The following is a 21,122-nucleotide window of genomic DNA, read 5'->3' as shown; positions in this document are numbered from 1 at the left end:
GCTGCTCTGAATTCAATCTCCTTAATCTGTGCAGCATAAATTCTCCTTCCGCTGACTCGGGGACTCTGTGTGAGTGTGCGTCTGAGTGTGTTTTTTTAATGGGCCTAGGTGTGTTTCTTTTTAATTTGTAAGTTTTGCAGAACTATTCCATTGCACTGTGAAGGAGGCGAGAGGGGGGAAGGCAAAGTGAAAAATCAGCATTTTCTTGGAGTTCTGATGCGTTGCGGGCGATGGGCTAAGAGACTGCATTATTAATAGAGGTTAGCAACTTGTTCCTCTCTCTTCTCCAGTTTGGGAATGAAGGTCTGAGAATGAAGGTCTCCTCTTGGTGGCAAACGTTTGCTGACTGGCCTCATCCTGGTGGGCCTTCTCAAGATTGTCCAGGGTTGCGATGTCATGCGAAGGCAAAGGCTGTCAGCTGGAAACTGGACAGAAGGTGGATGAGTTTGAACTAGGGGTCATTCGAAGATGAGATGCGAAATGAACTGTCAGGTCCAGGGGTGGCTGGGGGCTTCCAGGATGGGAGTGGTGGTGACCCTACTTTGCAGCCATCTCCCTAAAGCTGGGCTAGATCATTGTGGCCTAGAAGACAATGCACAACCTGGAACATGTCCAGAGAAGGGTGACTAAAATGGTCAAAGGTCTGGAAACGAAGCCTTAGGAGGAACGGATTAGGAACCTGGGGATGTTTCCCTTGGAGAAGGCTGAGAGGTGACATGTTCAAGCCAAGTCCAAATATCTGAAGGGAGGCCATATAGAAGATGGCACCATCTTGTTTTCTAGAGCATGAACCAATGGGTTCAAACTATAAGAAAAGAGATCCCCCCTAAATATTAGGAAGAACATTTTGACTGGAGGAGCTGTATTTGCTGATATAGAAAGCGACTCAACATGTGAACAGTGAAAAGAGTTGTCCCGGCTTTCTCTGCAATTGGATTCCGGGATGTGTAGTTTGGTGAGCTATTGAGCTTTCTTGGTCAGAGCACTCTAAGGGCCATGATAAAGTAAAAATCCCCGGATCTCACAGCATGGAGCCATGGCAGTGAAAGCAGTATCAAACTGCATTCTGTCTGCAGTGCAGATGCAGCCAGAGATGTCCCGTCAAGATAGGGTCAACCGGCAGTTGTTGTGGTTATCGTTGCTGTTGTTCTGTTGTTGCTGCTGTTGATATGAAGGACGCACCCCAGGGTTTGGATCCAAAGATTTGACATGGATTTAATCCGCAAGGCGCTGCATTGCCTTTGCTTTTGGGAACGAAGGTGTTTTGTGTTTGGGGAGCACTCCGAAGCTCTTCAGCGACCTCTTCATGGTTGTAGTGGTTTCAGTGCTGGCTAGGACTCTGGAGGCTAGGGTTCGAATCGTGGCTCAGCCATGCAAACCTGCTGGGTGATCTTGAGCGAGTCACACGCTCTCAGCCTCAGAGGATGGCGAGGGAAAGCCCCTTTCTGAAGAAGTTTGCCAAGAAAAGCCCATAATAGTTTGGCCTTAGGGTCACCATAAGTCAGAAGTGACTTGAAGGCCCACAACACCAGCAACTGGGCTCCAGCCATAGCCTCTCACCTTTCTGAGCAATTGAAAAAAAATGCAGTTTTACATCAGCTTAAGGCATCTTTTGTATCTGAGACCAGCTGGCGAGAGGATGATGCAGCTTTGTAAATGGGTTACCCCCCGACAAAGTATTTTTCCCTCCCCTTTCCTTCAAGACTCTGGGGAAATGAGCGCAAAGCAACTGAGAATATTAATAGCAAAGGGGGGGGTTAGGAGCATTGTTTACTCGGCTTTAGTTAATAATAATAAAAAAAACCCACCCGTTTCCTTCCATGATCCGAACCTGAAATTAAAAAGCCTGTGTTTTGTATGGAGAATCACCCTGCGTTCCTCCAGATAAAAACATGTTGGGGGTAGAACTAATTGAATCAGCGGGAAGGGTGAAGGAAGACCAATTTCCCAAACACAAACACAGAGAAAGTGACAGATATAGAAAAAAGCATCTTTTTTTACCCAAGGATTGAACCGAAAGGAGCTGGGATTGTGGGCCTTTGTGTTTAAATAAAACATCATCCTTCCAAAGTTTCAAAACATCCTCCCACACGCACGACTGGAACATTGTGGTCTTTGAAGGCTTTCACGTTCCCCGGGAGTAGCGCCTGACAAAGGGAAGAGAGAGAGCTGCCATTGCTGCTAACCTCCCTCCCATGAAATGCAAGCTTGGCTTAGGTGGGTTGGGATCTCAGCCACCAGTTTAGAAGGCCCTTGGTATCTGCTGAGGTTTGGTTCCAGGACCCCTGTGGATACCAAAATCCACAGAGGCTCAGGCCCCATGATATGCAATGGGAGATGATGATGATGATGATGATGATGATGATGATGATGATGGTGGTGGTGGTGGTGGTGGTGGTGGTGGTGGTGGTGGTGGTGGTGATCACTACAGTAGGCCCTTGGTATCTTCTGGGAGTTTAGTTCCAGAACCCCTTTGGATACCAAAATCCACAGAGGCTCAGGCCCCATTATATGCAATGGGAGATGCTGCTGCTACTGCTGCTGCTGCTGCTGCTGCTGCTGCTGCTGATGATGATGATGATCATGGTGGTCATCACTACAGTAGGCCCTTGGTATCTGCTGGGAGTTTAGTTCCAGGACCCCTGTGGATACCAAAATCCACGGATGCTCAGGCCCCATTATATGCAATGGGGAATGATGATGATCACGATGATGGTGGTGATGGTGATTGTGATGATCATCACTACAGTAGACCCTTGGTTTGGTTCCAGGACCCCCGTGGATACCAAAATCCATGGATGCCCAAGGGTACCCAGTGGATTTAAAAGGCTGAACAGGGATTCAAACCCTGGTTTCCTAGTCCTAGTCTGGTCCTCACACCACTACCCCACACTGCCCCTCCTAGGGTTTTCTTGGCAAGATTTATTCCAAGGAGGTTTGTTATGGGCCTTCCTCTGAGGCCAAGAAACTATGATTTGCCCAAGATCACCCACTGGGTTTGCAGGACTGAGCGGGGATTCAAACCCCGGTATCCTGGAGTCGTCGGCAAGCACTGAAACCACTACACCACACTGCCTCTCCTAGGGTTTTCTTGGCAAGGGTTCTTCAGAGAAAGTTTGCCATTGGCTTCACATGAGGGTGTGTGAGTCCTTCCTGCCTAAAGGCATCCATTGGATTTCCGTGGCCCAGCTTGGATTCGAACCCTGGTTTTGTGGAGTTCTAGTGCAATGCTCAAACCACTGCACCATGCTGGCTTTTAAGATTTATTCAAAAGAGACTTGCTTGCCATTGCCTTCCTCTGAGGCTGAGAGCGGTTGACATGCCCAACATCGTCCGGTGAATTTCCAGGGCGGTGTGGGGATTCGAACCCTGGTCTCCCAGAGTCCTACGCTTTATGAAGTGCATTTACGCAGGGTCTGAGAAATTCCAGCCATTTGCACAACCGTTTTTATTCTCGCCTTGTGCCAGAACTATATTCCAGCCCAAAGGTCTTATTTATTTCTGTGCAAGACCAACATTCTGGAGGAGCGCTCTTTCCTTTGGGGCTTGCAAAATTAATTCATCCACCAGTTCATTGCCTGCTATAGATAAATAACCAGCTTTCAAACATGAGAGATTCATAAATAACACCCGATTGCTTACCTTCTTGGAGCACCAGTGTATACAACCATGGAATCGCTCATCATCGTATTTTATCTGAATTAGTCAACCAACCATACCAGAATCCATTTAAAAGGAATCCAAAAGTCCATAAAAATGTAGCTTAAACTGCTGTGAAAGAAAGATACGCCTCAATAAATAGGCTTTAACCATTTTAACCAGTGGCATGGACCATGGGAAACTGGTTGTGAGTTCTCTTCGCAGTTGACTGCAGCAGCCTCTAGACATCTTTTCCTGCCTTTTGCAGCCAGGGCTGAGAAAATAGCATGCCGAGGAAAACATTGGTGTGTTCCTTTTAATATACAATCCTGTTTCTCATTTAAGACAAAGTTTGGTTTCTCATTCATTTGCCAATTCTTTGTTTGCTTTACGCTAGGTACAAAATACAGTTGTCTGCTGGACAAGTAAGGTCTCGGACTTATTGTTAGTCTCGGTTGGAGCAGAGACATTGAATCATAGCATCTTTTAGAGTTGGAAGGAACTACAAGGGTCATCCAGTCCAACCCCCTGCCATACAAGAATACGCGTACATAACTAAAGTATTCCTGAAAGACGCCCACCCAACCTCTATTTAAAGACCCTCCAAAAATGTAAAGTCCACCACTTTCTAAGGGCCATCATGTCATTGCTAAGTCTTCACATCCCCCAGCTCCCAAAAGAGGTCCTCATAAGGCTTGGCCTCCAGACCTTAGATCATCTTGATGATCACCTTGAGAACTCCTGCTGCCAACTTCTTTCTTTCCGTTAGTTTCAAAGGTGCTTCAGGGTCTCTTTACATACTGATTTTGCAGACTAACATGGCTATATCAGTGAAAGACCCCAAAGGCATGCCCCCCGTCCAGCTTTAGGTCCTTTGAAAAGTTGTGGGCCACGGGGAAATGATAATAAAGGTAGGCCTGGTCAAGCCGGCGTACTGAAAATTCCAGTAAAACATCTATAAAAATGTGTGGCTTGCATAATCAATTTGCCAATTTGAGCTGTCCAGTTTCAAAGTCACGGACACAATCCGTTTTAATGAGGGCTGTTCTGCATCTCCAGTCAGGGATGGGTAACTCCTCCAAGAAAGAATAACAATGTCAGAAAGAATTGCCTGACTAGATCAGACCCAAAGTCCATCTTGTCCAGCATCTTGTTTCCAACAAGGGGCAGCCTACGGAAAGCCGGGGAGAGGGGATCATTAAAGCGACAGTGTCCCCTGCCGTCACTCTATAGTATTTGGTATTCAAATTCTGCATCGGCTCATCCCTTCCAGCAATTGCATGGCAGTTATGGCCAGAGCATGGGAAGTTACTCTACTGAACATCAGCTTCCTAGGTTTCTCCAGCTGGCACAGCCGTACTGGTTGAAAGTTTTCTGAGACCTGTGGTCCAGAAAATAACTTTTCGGAGTTGTATTTTCTGATATTTTGTAGGAGTAGGGAGATTTCACTGCCGTCGTTGATCTTTCTGTGTCTTCTACATGAAGGTCTTCTATATAAAGGTCTTGGTTGATATATCTTCATGTGGTGGCATTGTCCACTGGTTTCCAGTTCTTGGTCAGAGGCCTCTCAGGCGTCAGAGGTTATGAGAACTCAAAACAAAAGTGGAAACTCACACACACAAACTGTTGTATTGGTGCTGTTTTCACTTTACTACTGGTGAATGCTACTCCTCTGCATAATGAGACCTTAGTTGGTCTTTGGTTAGTGAGATACGCGCATGTAGTTACCTGGGCACAGAGGATCAATTATTCTCCATGGTGTAACAGATGCATTCTGCTGATACTAGTAGAAGGGGAGTTGCGCATACAGCAATGCTGTACATGGTGTTATGCACTGTGCATTGCACACTGCAGTTTCCCATTGCCCATTGTGGTTGTGTAGCATTGCCCATTGGACATTATTGCTCCCTAGAATCATAGAATCATAGGGTTGAAAGAGACCTCAAGAGGCATCAAGTCCAACCCCCTGCCATGCAGGAAGACACAATCAAAGCCATGTTGCAATTTTGCATGGAGGTTACCTAATGCTGGGTAGCAGATGTCCACATGTGGACTGATGCTACACTGAAGGGATGTTGGATTGCAATTCTTCTTTCTATGTGCCTAGCAGCCAGAGTAGTGGCAAAATCCAGTTGGAAGCAAGTCTTTCTGGAGTTCCAAGGGGTGGAACATAGGCCTTACGGGCGAAGTGGCATCCCCAGTATGCTCTTGGAGAAACAACCATGGCATTGAATGTGGGGGGAGCCTGTCCAAAACCCAGGATACTACCAAACAATGATGTCTTGACCTAAGGCAACGTAGCCGTCTGAACAAACCCAGAAGCCCAAATGTGGGACTGTGACAGAGCCTAAGGCCTACCACCTCCGCTGCAAGTCATGTCTGCCCTGAAGGTGCCCAGGACTTCCCTTCTGCTCACCTCCCTAGCCCCGCATGCCCAGCCAGCAACCTGTACATACTTTACTGGCAGAATTAAGAAGCTGATTTGAGCAATTCTCAACTCCTCGGAGTCTAATTTCCTGCCTTATAAATAATACAGCAGCTGCCGCCACAGCAGCAGTAGCCGGCACATCAAAGTGGAGGACGATTGGGGTCTCCATCACATTGTGAAGAGCCCCTTGCTGGGTTTTTTCTCCCCTCTCACACATCTCCCCCCCACACACACACACACACTTCCAACAGCACCGAACCATTTCTCACATCATCTGATTAAATCGGCATGTTAGTAGGATGGATATTGAAGAGGAATGCTTTGCCACGGCAGGTGAGATCACACTTTTTGATGAGTGCTGGGGATGTAAGAAAGCCCAGGGCCTCTGGGGGAATAAAGTGCCGGATTCTTTCCCCAAATAAACAACATCTTCTGCTCAAAATGCTGTTCTCAAACAGGGGGCTTGGGATTAAAAGTTGAGTGCTCCCAAAATAGATGCTGCTGTCTAGGGATTTACTGCTCTCCCTTGCAATCTTTCTGTTGTCTTCAAACACACACACACACACACACACACACACACACACACACACACACCTCCTTGTGGATTATTATTATTTGTTGAAATACATCAGGGGTGTGTGATGTAAATATTCGCATTTGGGGAATATTAGATTAGGTGACACAAGCCTTGGGTTCAGTAGCAACCTTGTGCAACTAAACTGAGACACCAAAGGTGTTGCCAAATGCGCAGCCCAATGTGCCTGGGCATCTGTTTGCAAGCCTGCACACCAGAGTTTCCTCCATCGAGGTGTTCCCTTTCTAGAGGAGATGGATGGTTCAGTTGTGTGATGTACTTCATGAACTTGTGCTCATTCTAAACTCCCTGCTTCTAGGAAATAGCTTGGCACAACATGCCACGGCGTGTGTGTGTGTGTGTGTGTAGTAACTTGGCATTTTTACTTTCACCGTGGCAGCCCGTTGCTTTTACTTTTTGGCAGAAGATGAGAATGAAAGATGAATAGAGGTGAGCTTCAAACGTTTGTTTGCTGAGTGCATTCTGGGAAAGTGCATTCAAATTAGGTTTGCTCATTTGTCTGTGTCCTCATTGGTATGCATTTACCCAGAATGACCTTCAGGGAGCTCCAAGGGGGAAATGCACAGGCTGGATTATGAGTGACAGGGTGAAGGGAGGACCCATTATTCTCTGTCTCATTGCGGGAGACAGACATTAGCAGGCACCTTTAAAAATACGAAATCCCTCATCAATCATGGATTAGATTTCGGCAGCCTCGCTTAAAGCTTCTACCACATTTCCTCTCAGTTTACCGCACTGAAATGTTGGTAAATACTAGGCACCAAGAAAACAAAGAAGAGAGGAACAGGGCTGTTTTTTCTGTTTTATGTGTGAGATATGCAATGGGCAAGTTTCTAGATTAGCTATTTAGTTATGTATATATAGCTTAGTATCATCTGGCTTGATCCTGCTCAGTTCTGACTTATCAGGCAGCAGCCACTGTGAGCAACAAAGGTCTGTTCTCCTTTAGAGCGGAAGGCAGCAGCAGGAGATTTCCACCCTCTTTCACCAGGGATCTCAGGAGCCAATTCCCTCTCGGCAATTCCTCTTTGCACCAGAGATTGCTGGTGGGAGTTGGGTGGAAATGTTGGTCTACTGAACCCCAAATGACAGGAGAACAGACCTCCATCACTCGCAGTGGCTGGAAAAGTAGGATTGGGAGGCTTGTATGACTCTCATGTGTTCCTTATGCTGTTGTCACAATGCATAGGGATCATGAATATGAATTGGTTATGAATGCATAACCCTAGGTTACACCCTGGTAAGTGTGACTATAAATTCCATCCAATGTAAATTTCTAGCTCCTAAAATTAGCTTCTTTCTTTCCTTCTTTCCGTTTTTTTTTTCTTTCCCTCCCTGGGCACTTGTCATGCACACTGGCCACTTTTGGTGTGCATTGGACACTTGTGGTGCATATTGGGCACTCCTGTTGCTCTCTGGTATGTCTTAGCCACTGTCCAGATGTGCATTGGGGTTCCCCAGTGCGCATCAGTGCTCGCTGCACACCAGGGCCTTTGGTGCATTAACATTATGGCAGTTCCTAAGTGAATGCAAGCATTCCCACACATGGAAATCCACTTATGAAGTTGCAAGTCCCATGCTGAATTCCTGCCACAAACTGCATTCCAGTTTGCCTGTTCTCAAATCAAATGTGACATTGAGTGAGGTGTGGTGAAAATATGACCAGAAGGAATTCTTTCCATCCCTACCTTGGGCGACATAATGGGAAATCCATGGCCAAAGAAGACACATGCAGAATCTGGTTTTGGTGAATCCCTTAAAAGTCAAACCTCAGATGCCTGGTCCTAAGCGAGAGATCAGGTGAGAATGTGTCAGGCTTCATCTGGGAAAGAGACCATGCTGGAACCAGTTTCCAGCTGGCATGTGTCCCTTCCTTCCATTGCTAGGTTTTGCAATAAAGCTGGATGCATTTCATTATTATTAGCAAATGGCTCCCCAAGCCCAGAGACCATTGTTATGAGTTAGGGGTCGTTTACTCGCTAATTAAGGTTGTAATTCTTCACATGTTCCCAGTGTAGCTCTTGAACAAATGAGTTGGAAAGTAATTAATTTCAGAAGCACCCACCTCTGTTTTTCTGCATTTCCTGAATAATTGTGATGTGTGCGCAAGCAGAGAAGGGAAATTATAGTAATAGGGCATGAAATTGTACCTCTCTCCAAGGTAGAAAGGCAAAGGACACACCAAGTTATACAGACGGTGTTCTTCTGTACCCCAAAGGTCAATGGCACCTCCACATTGCTGGGACATTGTATGGTTGCTAAACCCCAAAGCATAGTTCTCTTGGTTGCACTGAAGGAGAGTTCTACAGATAGCATTGTTGTGGTGGCAGTGTGCCTTCAAGCTGTGTTCAACTTATGGTGACCCTAAGGTGGACCTGTCATGGGGAGGGAAGGGAAAGTAGAAACTTCATATATACCTTGGCGGGCTGTCCACAACTTTTGTGTGCATGCATTGTTCCTATGGAACAGGGTAGAGTTGGATCTGGGATTTTCTTGGACTGCTCCAGTGGAATGTTGGATTTCCAGTCATCTCTGCATAGCCTACAAATGCTGGAACAGGAGCCTGATAGCCCTGCAAACATATTGATATTGGAACACCATGTTTAATGGTGTTGTCTATTCAATGAATAATAATGTTCTAATATTTGAGAGTGTTTGAGAGCTGAGACGCAATGGCATTTTATCTTGGCAGCTGATGAGATGCCATAGTTGATGTCTGCCAAGAGTAAGGAAGACTGGGATGCCAACAAGCCTAAAAGCGGTCCAATTATCAGGGTTTAACTTCACAATCAGTTTGAAAATTAGAATTCTGAATTCTTAGGGAGGCCTTCAGATCGGAGTGGCAGACTTGGACATTTTGGCTGGTCTCCTGTTAGTGGATATTTCTGGGCACAGTTGTGTCCAACTGACAATGGTGGAAGCAGATTTCCGTATGTGGAACCATTGTATATGTGGAAGGCCATCAGATGATTATTATTATTATTATTTTATTATATCCCGCCTTTCTCCCAACATAGGGACTCAAGGTGGGATTTCACTGAGTAGTATGGGAATAAGCATTGCTCAGAGCTGTTGTGCTATGTTGCTGTTCAGGGTAGGGGTCGCACAACAGAAGTGTAACAACTCCCTTGGCAAATATTTATGGTATGCTGAAGTGATGTAGAATCTCAGCCTCTGTCACATTCTGACCTATGGCATCACATTTATGGTGGCTGTGCCATAACAGTGACCTAAAGTCTGCTCCAAAATCTACCTTTTAAGCCAGGTAAGCCCCTCCAAAAGCCATTTCCTAGTTGCTGGAGAACGTTGGCTGGGGATTGACTATAAAGTTATGCAACATTGAACACATTCTGTCGTCATCATTTACAGATTAGAAACTTCTTTTCACATGAACATGCTACCTCAGTGTTTGGAGGTGAACACCATGACCTCAATCCTGTTAGTCCTGACTAAAGTGGACCTACTGAATCAGCTAGATTTACCTATTGGTTGGCTCCCCATTCAGCAGTGGTTTCCATGGGTGTGCTCTAGTTAGGACTAACCAACGGGATTCAGATTCAGATCCATGAGTTTTGAGTCTATCTACAGATCTTTGGAAGTCCCTGTAGGATGGAGATGACATCTGCAAAAGGAAAGGGACACGTTCCAGACATCCAGAGGAACACGCCGCCTCTGTTGTTTTATTCCACTGTTTGGATGGTGCCATGCCATTAATGATTTTATTAGCAGGGAGAAAGGCAGGTTGGCTTTTGATGGGCTCTGCAAGGAAAAGCCTCTGATTACAGCAGCCCTCATTAAAAGCATCCTCTGCACAGCGGCTGCAGAGGAAGATCCAGCTGTTGGGACAGCATGGGGAAAGGTGGGTCTCTCAACCTTCTAGGTTTGGTACATGCCTGGAATGAAAAGTTAAGTAATTGGTTTCTCGGTGTTGCAAGGGACGGAGGGGGCATGCCATGCCTGTGAGTGGGACTGAAAAAGAGGGAGGCAGCACATGTTTCAGCTGGAAAAGCCCAGAGAGGGGAAATGCAAGCAATGCTCGACACAATAACACTGCAGCCCACCAAGGTGTCAGCTGTGGGGAAACAAAGTCCTTGCTATAAGTGCCCAAGCTTGGACCTGTTTGGTGTGTGCTGCTGGTGGACAGAACTGTAAGGCAAAGCAGATGGGATGGTAGCTGCTGTGTTTCACTGGTTTTCTTTCGAGAAGGTTCGGCTGAGGATGGCGTTTTACAGTGGCAAATGGTGGGTCCCGTGTCAATGGGGATGGTGAATCCTTTCCAGGGATTTGCCAGCTTTAAAGGACTAGTCAGCACTCTCTGTAGTGCTGAATATATTTAGGGATAGCCTTTGGCACCAAGGATAGCTTCTTTAGAGGTAGCAAAACTCTGGAATGAATTCACCACCCCACTGACAGGAGAGCCATCAGCTGCCAATGGTGTCTTACTCATACGTAAGTCTCCCTGTGGAAGTGGTTGGCCATTTCCCTTTGATGCAGGACATTTGGCTCAAGTATGTGGAAGCGGAGTGGCACATGTGTGCCCTTGCACATACAGAGACAGTTTGAGCTGTGCATGCACAGTGGGAATCTCTTTTGCCTGAAAAGAGGAGTAAAAATGCATAAACGCCATCCATAACACATATTTACAAATACCAAGCAAGATCCATCACTTGTTTAGGCCTGGATAGACCATTATCTTTCTCGTTGGCCTTTCTTAAATCTCGTATCTAACTGGGAACTCAACCAGCAGCAAAAGAGGGAGAGACAATGTGGGGCAGTCCTAAACACAGAGCTGATCCAAGACATTTATCATGAGATGGATTCCCCTGATCCCAGGACACTTCTAGTGCCAAGGAATGACAGTTCTGACTCCTTGAGCATGGGAAGCACTTATGGGGCAGGTCATGTTCTGTCAAGGGAAGGATGGGCGTTGTTTGCAACTCCTTGAGTCTTTGCCGTTGTGATTTAAAAGCATTTTCAGGTTCCCTCTGCACTCGGCGTGTAATAACATCACAGGGGAAGTTACAAGGGAACGGGTTGCTTTCTCCTTAATGGCATCCCTCCCCTCTTTTGACAGTGAAGGACTGCAAAGGTACAACTTGTCAACCAAGTGCCAGGTTATTCCCTGGGCATGTTTCGTTCTGCGGCACCGACGGGAATAGCCAAGTTGTGATGTCACCCAAGTTCACTGCTCCTCGGATGATAATCTGACCCATGGTGACTTGGAACATTCCCCTTTGGTAGGAAGCAAGCTTGCCTCCCTTCCCTTCCCTCCTTCTTCTTCTCTTCCTTTGGCTGTGGTCACAGCAGAGAAAGAGGGAAGTCTGTAGAACACTACTAAGAACATGCTCCAGGTATCAGGAGGTCAGGGATGTGTTGCTTTCCGAGTGACGGGTAAATGAATCTGTCAATGTCCATCTCACTCAGGGTTTGGGTTTTTTTTAACTTTTGATGTTTCCATCTCAAATTCATTTTGTTCCCATTTCTCATCAGCGTGTGTATTTCCCTTAAAAGTCAGGCACAAGGAAAGGTGTGTGCATTCCCATGTGCATTGCTTCTCTTTGTGTGCACTCCCTCCCCGCTTATATGCACATTTTTTGGAGGAGGGATAGGGATGGGAAAGGCACCGGTGGGATTCCAGTCCTTGTCTTTTGCTGCACCTGCAATGGCCAATTTTATAAATGTGTTTCTTTTTTTTTTCCCCCACACCCTGGCCCTATTTACTCAAACTTCAGCCTCAGATCCGTACCGTTTGGTTTGATTGTTTTACTAACGGAATGTTTGTGGATGATGAATCTGACTATTAATGTAACCCATAATCCCATTTGGGTAGTTTGTTCAGGATTTAAACAATCAGGCTCAGTAAACTCCTCCTTCAACCTCATTAAAGCAATAATCCAGTCAAACAATTTCTCTCTATGTTAGGAGATGGTGTGTGTGTGTGTGTGTGTGTGTGTGTGTGTGTGTGAAGCACATTGTCTTCCTAAGAGAGAGTGTCAGATTAAACAGCCTTCTTCTTTTTCTTGCCATCGGTGGACCTGGTGCTTGATGTAAAATGAGAGGACAATTCCCCGCCCCAAGAGGTTTGCAATGGAGAAGCAGAGGCTGAATGGGGATCCGAACCCTGGTCTCCAGAGTCATAGTCCACAACCGCTACATCAAACAGTCTTGCTGAGTCTATACTACTGACCCTATTCACCAGGAATAGCTATTCTCAGCATGGAGAGGATCATGATGTAGCTACCTTGCATCTCGCTGTTAAAGATGAGGAGGATTGCAGGGGAAAACAACAGGTTAACAGCACCAAACCAACACTCCAAGCATGGCTGGAAATGCAGGGAATCAAAGCTAGACTTTTTCAGAGTTTAAACAAGCCCTGCACCCTGGATGGATGGCACTGCTAATGTCAAGTTCTCCTACATCCAACATCTCAAGGTCATGCTTTGCCAGGTATGGAGAAACGTGCACATTTGTAGTCAATCCAGAGAAAGAATGACGTGAAACTGAATTCTTGAGACAGCCCAACTCTCAGTGGCGTTCAGGCGCCCCCTGTGAATTCTTCTCCTCTTCTCTAGGAGGCATACCTATCAGGAACCCTGGTCTTCCAACCCCTCAGTAAGAGCCGTTCCTCAATTCTTGTCATGTTCCATGTCCGTCCCCCCCTCTGTCTCTCTTCTCTTTTCAGTCAGGTCTTACTCTCCTGGTGCGACAGGTTGTTGGCAGCTCTTCCGTCATTGGCACGCAAGAGTAATTAACCTCCTCGTTTCTCCCCCTCCTTGCCACTAATAGAGACGTCTAATAAGTCTGGCCGCCTTGGCCCGCCCCGATGCTCTGGTGCAATCTCGCCAGCTGCTTCTTCTCGGATCAGGTGGACACGTTTTTTAATATCTCCAGCTGTGGTTCCGGGCGACTTGTTGCCACAGTAAATCTCCAGCGAGCGCTGTCTCGACACGCTTTATTAAAGTCCGCATGATTAAGCTACTGTACCACGGTTATTACTGTTGATCGTTTCAGGAGTATGTGTAGCTGGGAGGTTGTTTTACAGTCTTCATCGGGGGGGGGGGGCAGGCCGGGGTATTTTATGCCTTGCAGGAAATCGAAGTGCCTGCCTGCCCACCCGTAGACGCTTGAGGAACCATCGCCATAACGTGGGGATGAATGCCAAGTTGCAGCTGAGTGGAGATCAAGGTTAGTGGAGGAGGGAAAAGGCTACCTTAAATCCCAGGAGGCAGGATTATGCTGTTTGCTGGCTGAGATCTGCATGAGCACTGGGTAGCACAAGTCTCCTCTTGGAGATTCGAACCTAGATCACCTACATAGTTATATATACTAGTTAAGTGTACTTAGTTATTTAACTTGGGGGCTTCCTTGAATAGCAATTCACTTTCTTGTTTTGGGCCAGAACAAAAAGGTCAATGTGGGGATTCTGGAGGTGTGAAGGGCCACCAAAAAGGACCACTGAAGATGCTGGGGATACAACCTAGGATCTTCTGGAATGCCACATTCTTCAGGATGATAACTTAGAAAGTTGGATCTCATCCTCTCCAAGAGCCAACATAGTAACTCAGCTGTATCCTTCAAAATAGGTTCAGTTCTTTGGATAGCGTTTTTAAATTTTGGAGTTAAACCCAGAAGGGATTTACTGCCCCGCTGCATGGGACCATCTAGCTGCTATGGAATGGTTCCCAAAAATCTAATTGTAACAGGGCAATCTGTTTAGCCAGCCATTGACCCATGGAAAAAAAAAATGTCAGGTTTGATGTGGAATTTAATCAATAAGGAATTAAATACTGGGCTGACACTTATTACTCGCCAACATAGATCCATGGAAAATGGGTCTGTCAGCTGCGCCTGCAAATGAAGCTCGCCAAAGATGCATCTGGTTTTAGCAGGCAAAGCTTCCATGTCCATTTCTTTTTTCAGGAATAATAATAATAATAATTTGTTTTATTTATATACCGCTATTCCAGAGATCATAGCGGTGTACAGCAAGTAAGCTAATTAGCAAGTAAGCTAATTTGCCCCCAACAATCTGGGTACTCATTTTAGCTCCCTCCTCGGAAGGATGCCAGCCTGAGTCGAGCTTGGGCCCTTTTGCTGGTCTTGAACTCGCAACCTTGTGGTTTTGAGTGAATGGCTGCAGTACAGGCATTTAACCACAGGCGTGGAATGTATGTAGAGCAAAATTCTTTACAGTGGTGAGGATGGAAGACGATTCAGCCGGGTACCTTTTTGCTCAAAAAGTTCCAAAAATGGTGCATTCCTTAAGATAGTCTCTTAAAACAACAACAGCAGCAGCAGCAACTGGTGTTTTGAAAAGTTACCATCAAATGGCTGAGAAAGCAAAATTCATCCCCACCTTTGGTCGCTACAGCATCTCATGTACCCCTTGTTCGCATGGGGAAAACTTGACATCCATTTCCCCCAAGGTGATGGAGGCTTGTAGTGCTGCCTTTTCAGGGTGAGCCGACACCGAGGTTTGGCCCAAACGTTAAAAGAGGGCTTCTTGGTACTGTGCCTCATTTGGGCAGAGCAGGTTCAGCACCCTGGGAAGCTCTTTTGCAACCTCTTTGGGACAGCTCCAATGCAGCACATGGACAATTCCTTTAAGGACTCTTTTGGAGTACATAGTGGTTAGTACTGTTGGTGCCGCCAGTGCCCCATAGCCTCAGAGTGAACATGGAAAACTGTAGGCTGCAAGCACTTCGACGAGAAACGGCATGCCTTTTATTCCTCCCCACAGAGACAACGGCAAGGAAATGCTGTTTGACTCAGCAAAAGGCTTTGAGTTGCAGCTCAGCTCCTTTATGTCCAGGCAGGAGAGAATTCTAATGATTATTGACCCTTCTCTGAAGGAAAGCTGCATTATCATATCTCCGAATCAATAGAATCAAGAAGCAAGCTGCAGGGGGGAAAGGCCAGGGCTTGGCAAACTGCAGAAAATGGCATTTTGCTTGGGCCTCTGGATTTCAGGCGGCGGGGGGAGCGTGCGGAGGGCCTATTAGTGGTCCCCAGAGCCTTTTCCTTCTAATTGCCATGTCTGACAATGCAGTCGCACTGGGACCAGCGGAAAGGTTGATAATGGAGCCACCCTAATTGCTTCCCAGTTCTCTGAGTCATCCAACACTTTGGAGATGGCAAAGGGGAAGCCAGGCCGCGCGGACGGAGGGAGGGAAGGAGCTTTTAAGACAACCCGAGAAGAACAAACGTGAAATTCAAAGCCAAGCCCTGAGAGGGAACTGACAGCTCCAAGAAGCCAAGTGTTCATGTTTATTTATCCCACTCAAAGATGTGCTTTTGACCTCTTCTGCAAGAGCTTGTCAAGTTTTGTGGATTGGGGGGGAAAGGAACTTGGGAAGGGAGGAGACCTTTTCGGAAAGAATATGCAAAGGATGCAAGGGGGAACAGGGTCAGGAGAGGTTCTAGATCAGTCTGGGGCACGAGGGGCAATTTCGTCATGGGTTCCACTTTAAAAATCATTTGCATCAATTGCAATTGCCAATGGAGTGTGGGACGCTCAGAACGGGCCTTGCAGGCACATGAAACCCTTGGGGTCATACTTTCCTGGCGTAGAGCGTAAGCCAAACTGGCTGCCAAAACTGTGTAGTGTCCTAACAGGAGGGGGAAGAGGTATGGATGGCCCCTTCCACATCAGCCCTATCCCCTCAACACTGCATGCTTCACCAAACCACATTGTTTCCCCTTACCTGTAGTGTTCTCCTTTTGTGTATTTTCAAGACATTCCTGCCTGGATAGAAGTCATGCTGGGCCTAGCAATGCTTGCCTAACTTTGATTTCCCAAGGGACTTCTCCCTGGGTGACAGATCACTGGCCACGGAGTCTATGTGCCTCCTGTTATTTTGGGCCGTACAATGGGCTGTGCTTGTCAAAACACAACAAGCCACCAGTGGGTGACCTCTGCCCGATCCCAATACACGGCCTTGCGGGGCTGGGCAAGAGGAGCTCATACTCTCAGGTCTGGTTCAGGCTCACATCCGAAGCAAGCTGGCATTGTCCCTCTCTCCCGAGAGCCCCTCCAGAGCTGGATCAGAAACATGTGTCTGTCTCGGATTTGCAGCTTTATTAACTGCCCTGCCTGAGTTATGATGACACGATTGCAGCTCTGGTTTAGATTTCCAGCTTTTGATTACTCCAAAGAGAGATTCTTCCTCTATCTTATCGTTCCCTTGGTACCGTTCGCGTTGCCCCAGTAAAACATTCAAGCCATATCTATATTATTGACAGAGCAAATGGTAATAATTTATTGACTTGAGATTTATAACTCGGTTTCTTCCTGTTCTTCACATTAGGCTACCAGGCATCTTACTACAGCTGTGTGCAGTCGGTTGAGAGATGGATGGGGTGGTATGGAACCTAGTGTGTTGGATGGCGGGTTAGAAAGACCCAGGTTTGAATCGTCATGGTCCATAAAAGTACACAGGGTGACCTTGAGCTAGCTTTGTAATATAGGATAACACCATTGATTCCCCCCCCCCCCCCGATTTCTGCACAGAAAATACCCTTGGTATCAGCGGGCTTCCCATCCATCGGTTTGAGTGTCCACAGATCACCATGCCTCATATTATCCAGTGGCTGTGCATGTATGCAGCATGCACACATTGCTGTCCATTGGATAATATAGGTCTTGAGCGTCTGCATTTTTCCCATTCATGAGGAAGCCCGGAACCAAAACCCCCATAGATGGGAAGGACACACTGTATAGTGTTTCAGTAACTTTATGAAGAGTTAGGGTTTGGGATTAGGCTTGGCACAATCCTACCATACCTTTTTCTTTGGATACCTAAACTATCTTGCTATGTGCTCAGTTACAATGTTAGAAATTTGGAGATTGAAGGAAGAGTTCGCTATGCATACACATATGCGCCCAAGACCTGTTTAATACTTGTTTGTAGCAATTACAATTAGTCCAACGTAGATAAGTTCGTCTTTATCTAGTCTGCTTGGAGACTTTCTTCAGCAACTGACCTCGATACCCAGGGGAGTTCAAGCCTCTAGTTTCCATGTGGACCTGTGATTGTGTGTGTCTGTGCCTGTGCATACATGCATTCTGCATGTTGGCTGGGGGGAAAGGTGATCTTCTTTGAGAGGCTAGTGATGTTGTTCATGCATTTTAATGCCTCATTACACTTTAATGCGCAGAGGCAGTGGGATGGCCAAGTTTGGAGAGTCAGGTCAGTTAAGGTGATAAGAGAGAGCCAGACAAATTGGACAAGAACCTGGAGATGCAGGTCACCCCAGGCCAAGGTGAAAGGCATCCCTTCTGGAGCAGAGGGAGAACAAGGCAGCCAGAATCAGGTGGGTTGTTTTCCACACGCCAAAGATCCCTTCTGGAAGCAGTTGGACTGTTTTGTTCAGTACAGAACAGCTGTATTCAGTTTGCGTTTCAGCCTTTCACATGGGGTGCCATTGCATAGGGTTGCACCTTCTGAAAATGAGCAGGGACTCCCTGGCCAATACTGGCATGTAGGAAGGGAGGAGGGCTTTAGCCCTTTACTCCTTACTATGGTTCTGTCTTGATTCTGCATCCCCCTTTGCAAATTGGTCTAGAAAGAAAAAGCTCTCATTTACTACGGCTGTCTCCAGCCTGAACATAACTCCTCACACTGGTTTGATCAGAGACTACAGTATACTACAACAATGGTTCTCACACTTTGGTCCTCCTGGTTTTGGGGCTTCTGTTCCTTGAATTCCTGGTCATATTTATTGCATGACACTGTCTCTGTCTTGTCGCTGCCTTGCCCTCCATACGTTTTTACAGCTCACCATGTCATTGATGGGGAAAATGCATCAATAAGCTCCCAAACATTCCTCTGTCCCACTAGTGCTCAGGTGCGATGAGACCTGGCAACTCGAGGTGGAAGGGATTTAATGTCAGTGATCTCCACACTTCATGGAGGTGTGGCTATCAGTACATTTTGCACGGATGCTTCCGTAAAGAATCTTATGGCTATTCAGAATGTAAATGCTAAGGGTCTAATACGCATGTCCTTTTTTTCTCCTCCCTCCCCTCTTTCCTGTCTTTTAGGAACCAAACTGCTGATTGTGGCACTTTGCCTGAACTTCCTGGCGGAGGTGAGACCTTGCCCCGGGGCTTGCGTCTGTTACAGCGAGCCCAAGATCACCATCAGCTGCCAGCTGCAAGGACTCGCAGCCATCCCCACCGAGATCCCGGTCCAGACGCAGCGAGTCTTCCTCCACAGCAACAAAATCGCCACAATCGGGTCCACCAGCTTTACCTCCTGCCGCAACATGTCCATCTTGTGGATCCACTCCAACAACATCAGCGTCATCGAAGCTGGGGCATTTGCTGGGCTGGACAAATTGGAGGAGCTGGACCTCAGTGACAACATGAATCTGAAGTCCATCGCTCCGTCCACCTTCCGAGGCCTTGTCCGGCTTCACACTTTGCACCTTGCTCGCTGTGGACTCTTGGAGCTCTCCACGGAGCTCTTCCGAGGGCTTTTCTCCTTGCAGTACCTCTACCTGCAGGACAATAATTTGCAGAACCTCCACGACGATACCTTTGTGGACCTTGCAAACCTCACCTTTCTCTTTTTGCATGGGAACAAAATTAAGACCTTGTCAGAAAACGTCTTTCGGGGGCTGACCAACCTGGACCGGCTGCTCTTGCATCAGAATAGGGTTAACGTGGTCCACCGTCGGGCTTTCCATGACCTTGGGAAAGTGTTGACCTTGTATCTTTTTAATAATAACCTGACGGTGCTCACAGGAGAGACGATGACCCCTTTGGTGTCCCTCCAGTATCTTCGTTTGAATGGCAACCAGTGGCTGTGTGACTGCCAAGCCCGGTCACTCTGGGATTGGTTTCAGCAGTTTAAGGGGTCCTCTTCCGAACTGGAGTGCCACCTACCTGCTCACTTAGCGGGACGGGACCTCAAACGGCTGGAGAGCTCCGATCTGGAAGGCTGCATCGACTCTTTCAACCAGATCCGAACCAGCGTGTTTAGCACCAAGACCCGATCAGGCAAATTGCCAACTGCCAGCCCTCCTCTCCTTCCCCCGGAGAGCTCCCAGAAATGCTGCCAGCCAGAAATGGATAAATCTTTTATTTACGAAGCCAAAGCCAAGGCGGGCCCGTCTTCTCACAGTAGCCGGGCCTCCCCTAACAATCCGCTCAAGGATAAGGAGAACATGGCCAAAACCAAGTACCAGGGGGAGATGGACCCGACCAAAAATGGTAGCAACAAGCAGATCAATGACTCCCCCTTTGGGACTTTCCCTAGCGTAGTGGACCCTCCCTTGACCAATCTGAAACCTGAGTTCCTAGGTCCCATTGAGCCTTCCACAGTCCCAACCAAAAAGAGGCAAGGGTGTTCCAAAAAGAACAAATCCCGGTCACAGTGCCGGATGTCCCAGCCAGCACCAAGTTCCACCTCCCAGCTCATCCCAAGTGTCCTGATCCCTCTTTTGGTGTGGACTCTCATTTTGTTCATGTTAAAAAACGAGTCTTTCCCTTGAGGAGTGAGAGAATTAACCTCCCCAGACTTTTGCTTTAAAAACTAACCAACCAAGAAATTGAATAATAATAATAATAATAATAATGATACCGATAATAAATTAAGCCACCTCCACGAAATACTGCAAACGAGAAGGAAGGAAGCTACAATCAGAGAGGACTTTCTTACACAAAAAGCTCTGCCTTTCGTGTCCTAAACCAAACAAAAAAGACCCCCCCAAAAAAAACTTCACACACACAAACCAACAAAGAAGAAGAGTTGTACATAATTTATTTGTCTCTCCTCCTGAAATCTATGTGTTTGATTTGATTTGATTTGATGTTTTTGGTCCTCGGAACAACACTTCTCTGCCAGCGGCTTTCGCCGGAGCAGATGGTTAAAGCAGAAAAGAGGGGGGGGAAGGTGAAATAAAATAGGAAAAATGACAAGGTGCAAAAAAATCACCTTCACAATGTTTTTTTAAAAAAAGAAATAGATATTGAAACGAAAAACGCAAAGAAGCGTGGCGTGTGATTTGAAACTGTTCTTGAATGATGTTTGCAAGTTTCCCCGTCTTTCAGAGGTGACACATCGATGCCATCTTTTTCTTCCCATGTTTCCAAATCTTGAGGTCGAGCCGTCCCGCGTTTCCACGATGCCATTTACGGAGGGGGCATTTGTTCAAGAATGCTTCCTTGTCATTCACTCAAGGCTGTGGCATATATATAAATATAAATATAAATATATAGATATGCATTTTATTTTACATGTGTACAAGTACAGAGAAAAAAAGAGAAAGAGATACAAAATAAAGATTTCCTCTTCCCCCCTCCCCCCCTTTATACTGTCATCGCCTACACACAAAGTCAAGCCAAAGAAGGCCACAAGTGTGAAAAATCCCCAAAGCAAATATTGGCTGGAATCTTGGAGATGTACCTCTGGGAAGTAGCTATGTCTCCTCCCCAAACCCGACAAACCCCACAGC

General features: G+C 46.7%; 1 protein-coding gene across 1 annotated transcript in view; it reads left to right on the top strand.

Annotated features, from left to right (window-relative positions):
• Positions 1-20,850, top strand: part of LOC121916377 (reticulon-4 receptor-like) — a 63,395-nt gene extending 42,545 nt beyond the window's left edge. The window contains exon 2 of the mRNA XM_042441363.1: positions 18,706-20,850. Within this exon, the coding sequence (XP_042297297.1) occupies positions 18,706-20,159 (1,454 nt within the window). The 3' untranslated portion in view covers positions 20,160-20,850. The remainder of the gene's footprint in view (positions 1-18,705) is intronic.
• Positions 20,851-21,122: the final 272 nt, after the last annotated feature.

The sequence above is a fragment of the Sceloporus undulatus genome, chromosome 10 (genome assembly GCF_019175285.1).
Source record: "Sceloporus undulatus isolate JIND9_A2432 ecotype Alabama chromosome 10, SceUnd_v1.1, whole genome shotgun sequence".
NCBI classification, from domain to species: Eukaryota; Metazoa; Chordata; class Lepidosauria; order Squamata; family Phrynosomatidae; genus Sceloporus; species Sceloporus undulatus.
Note: the sequence above shows the minus strand (reverse complement) of the source record. Positions and strands in the feature narration are given on the sequence as shown.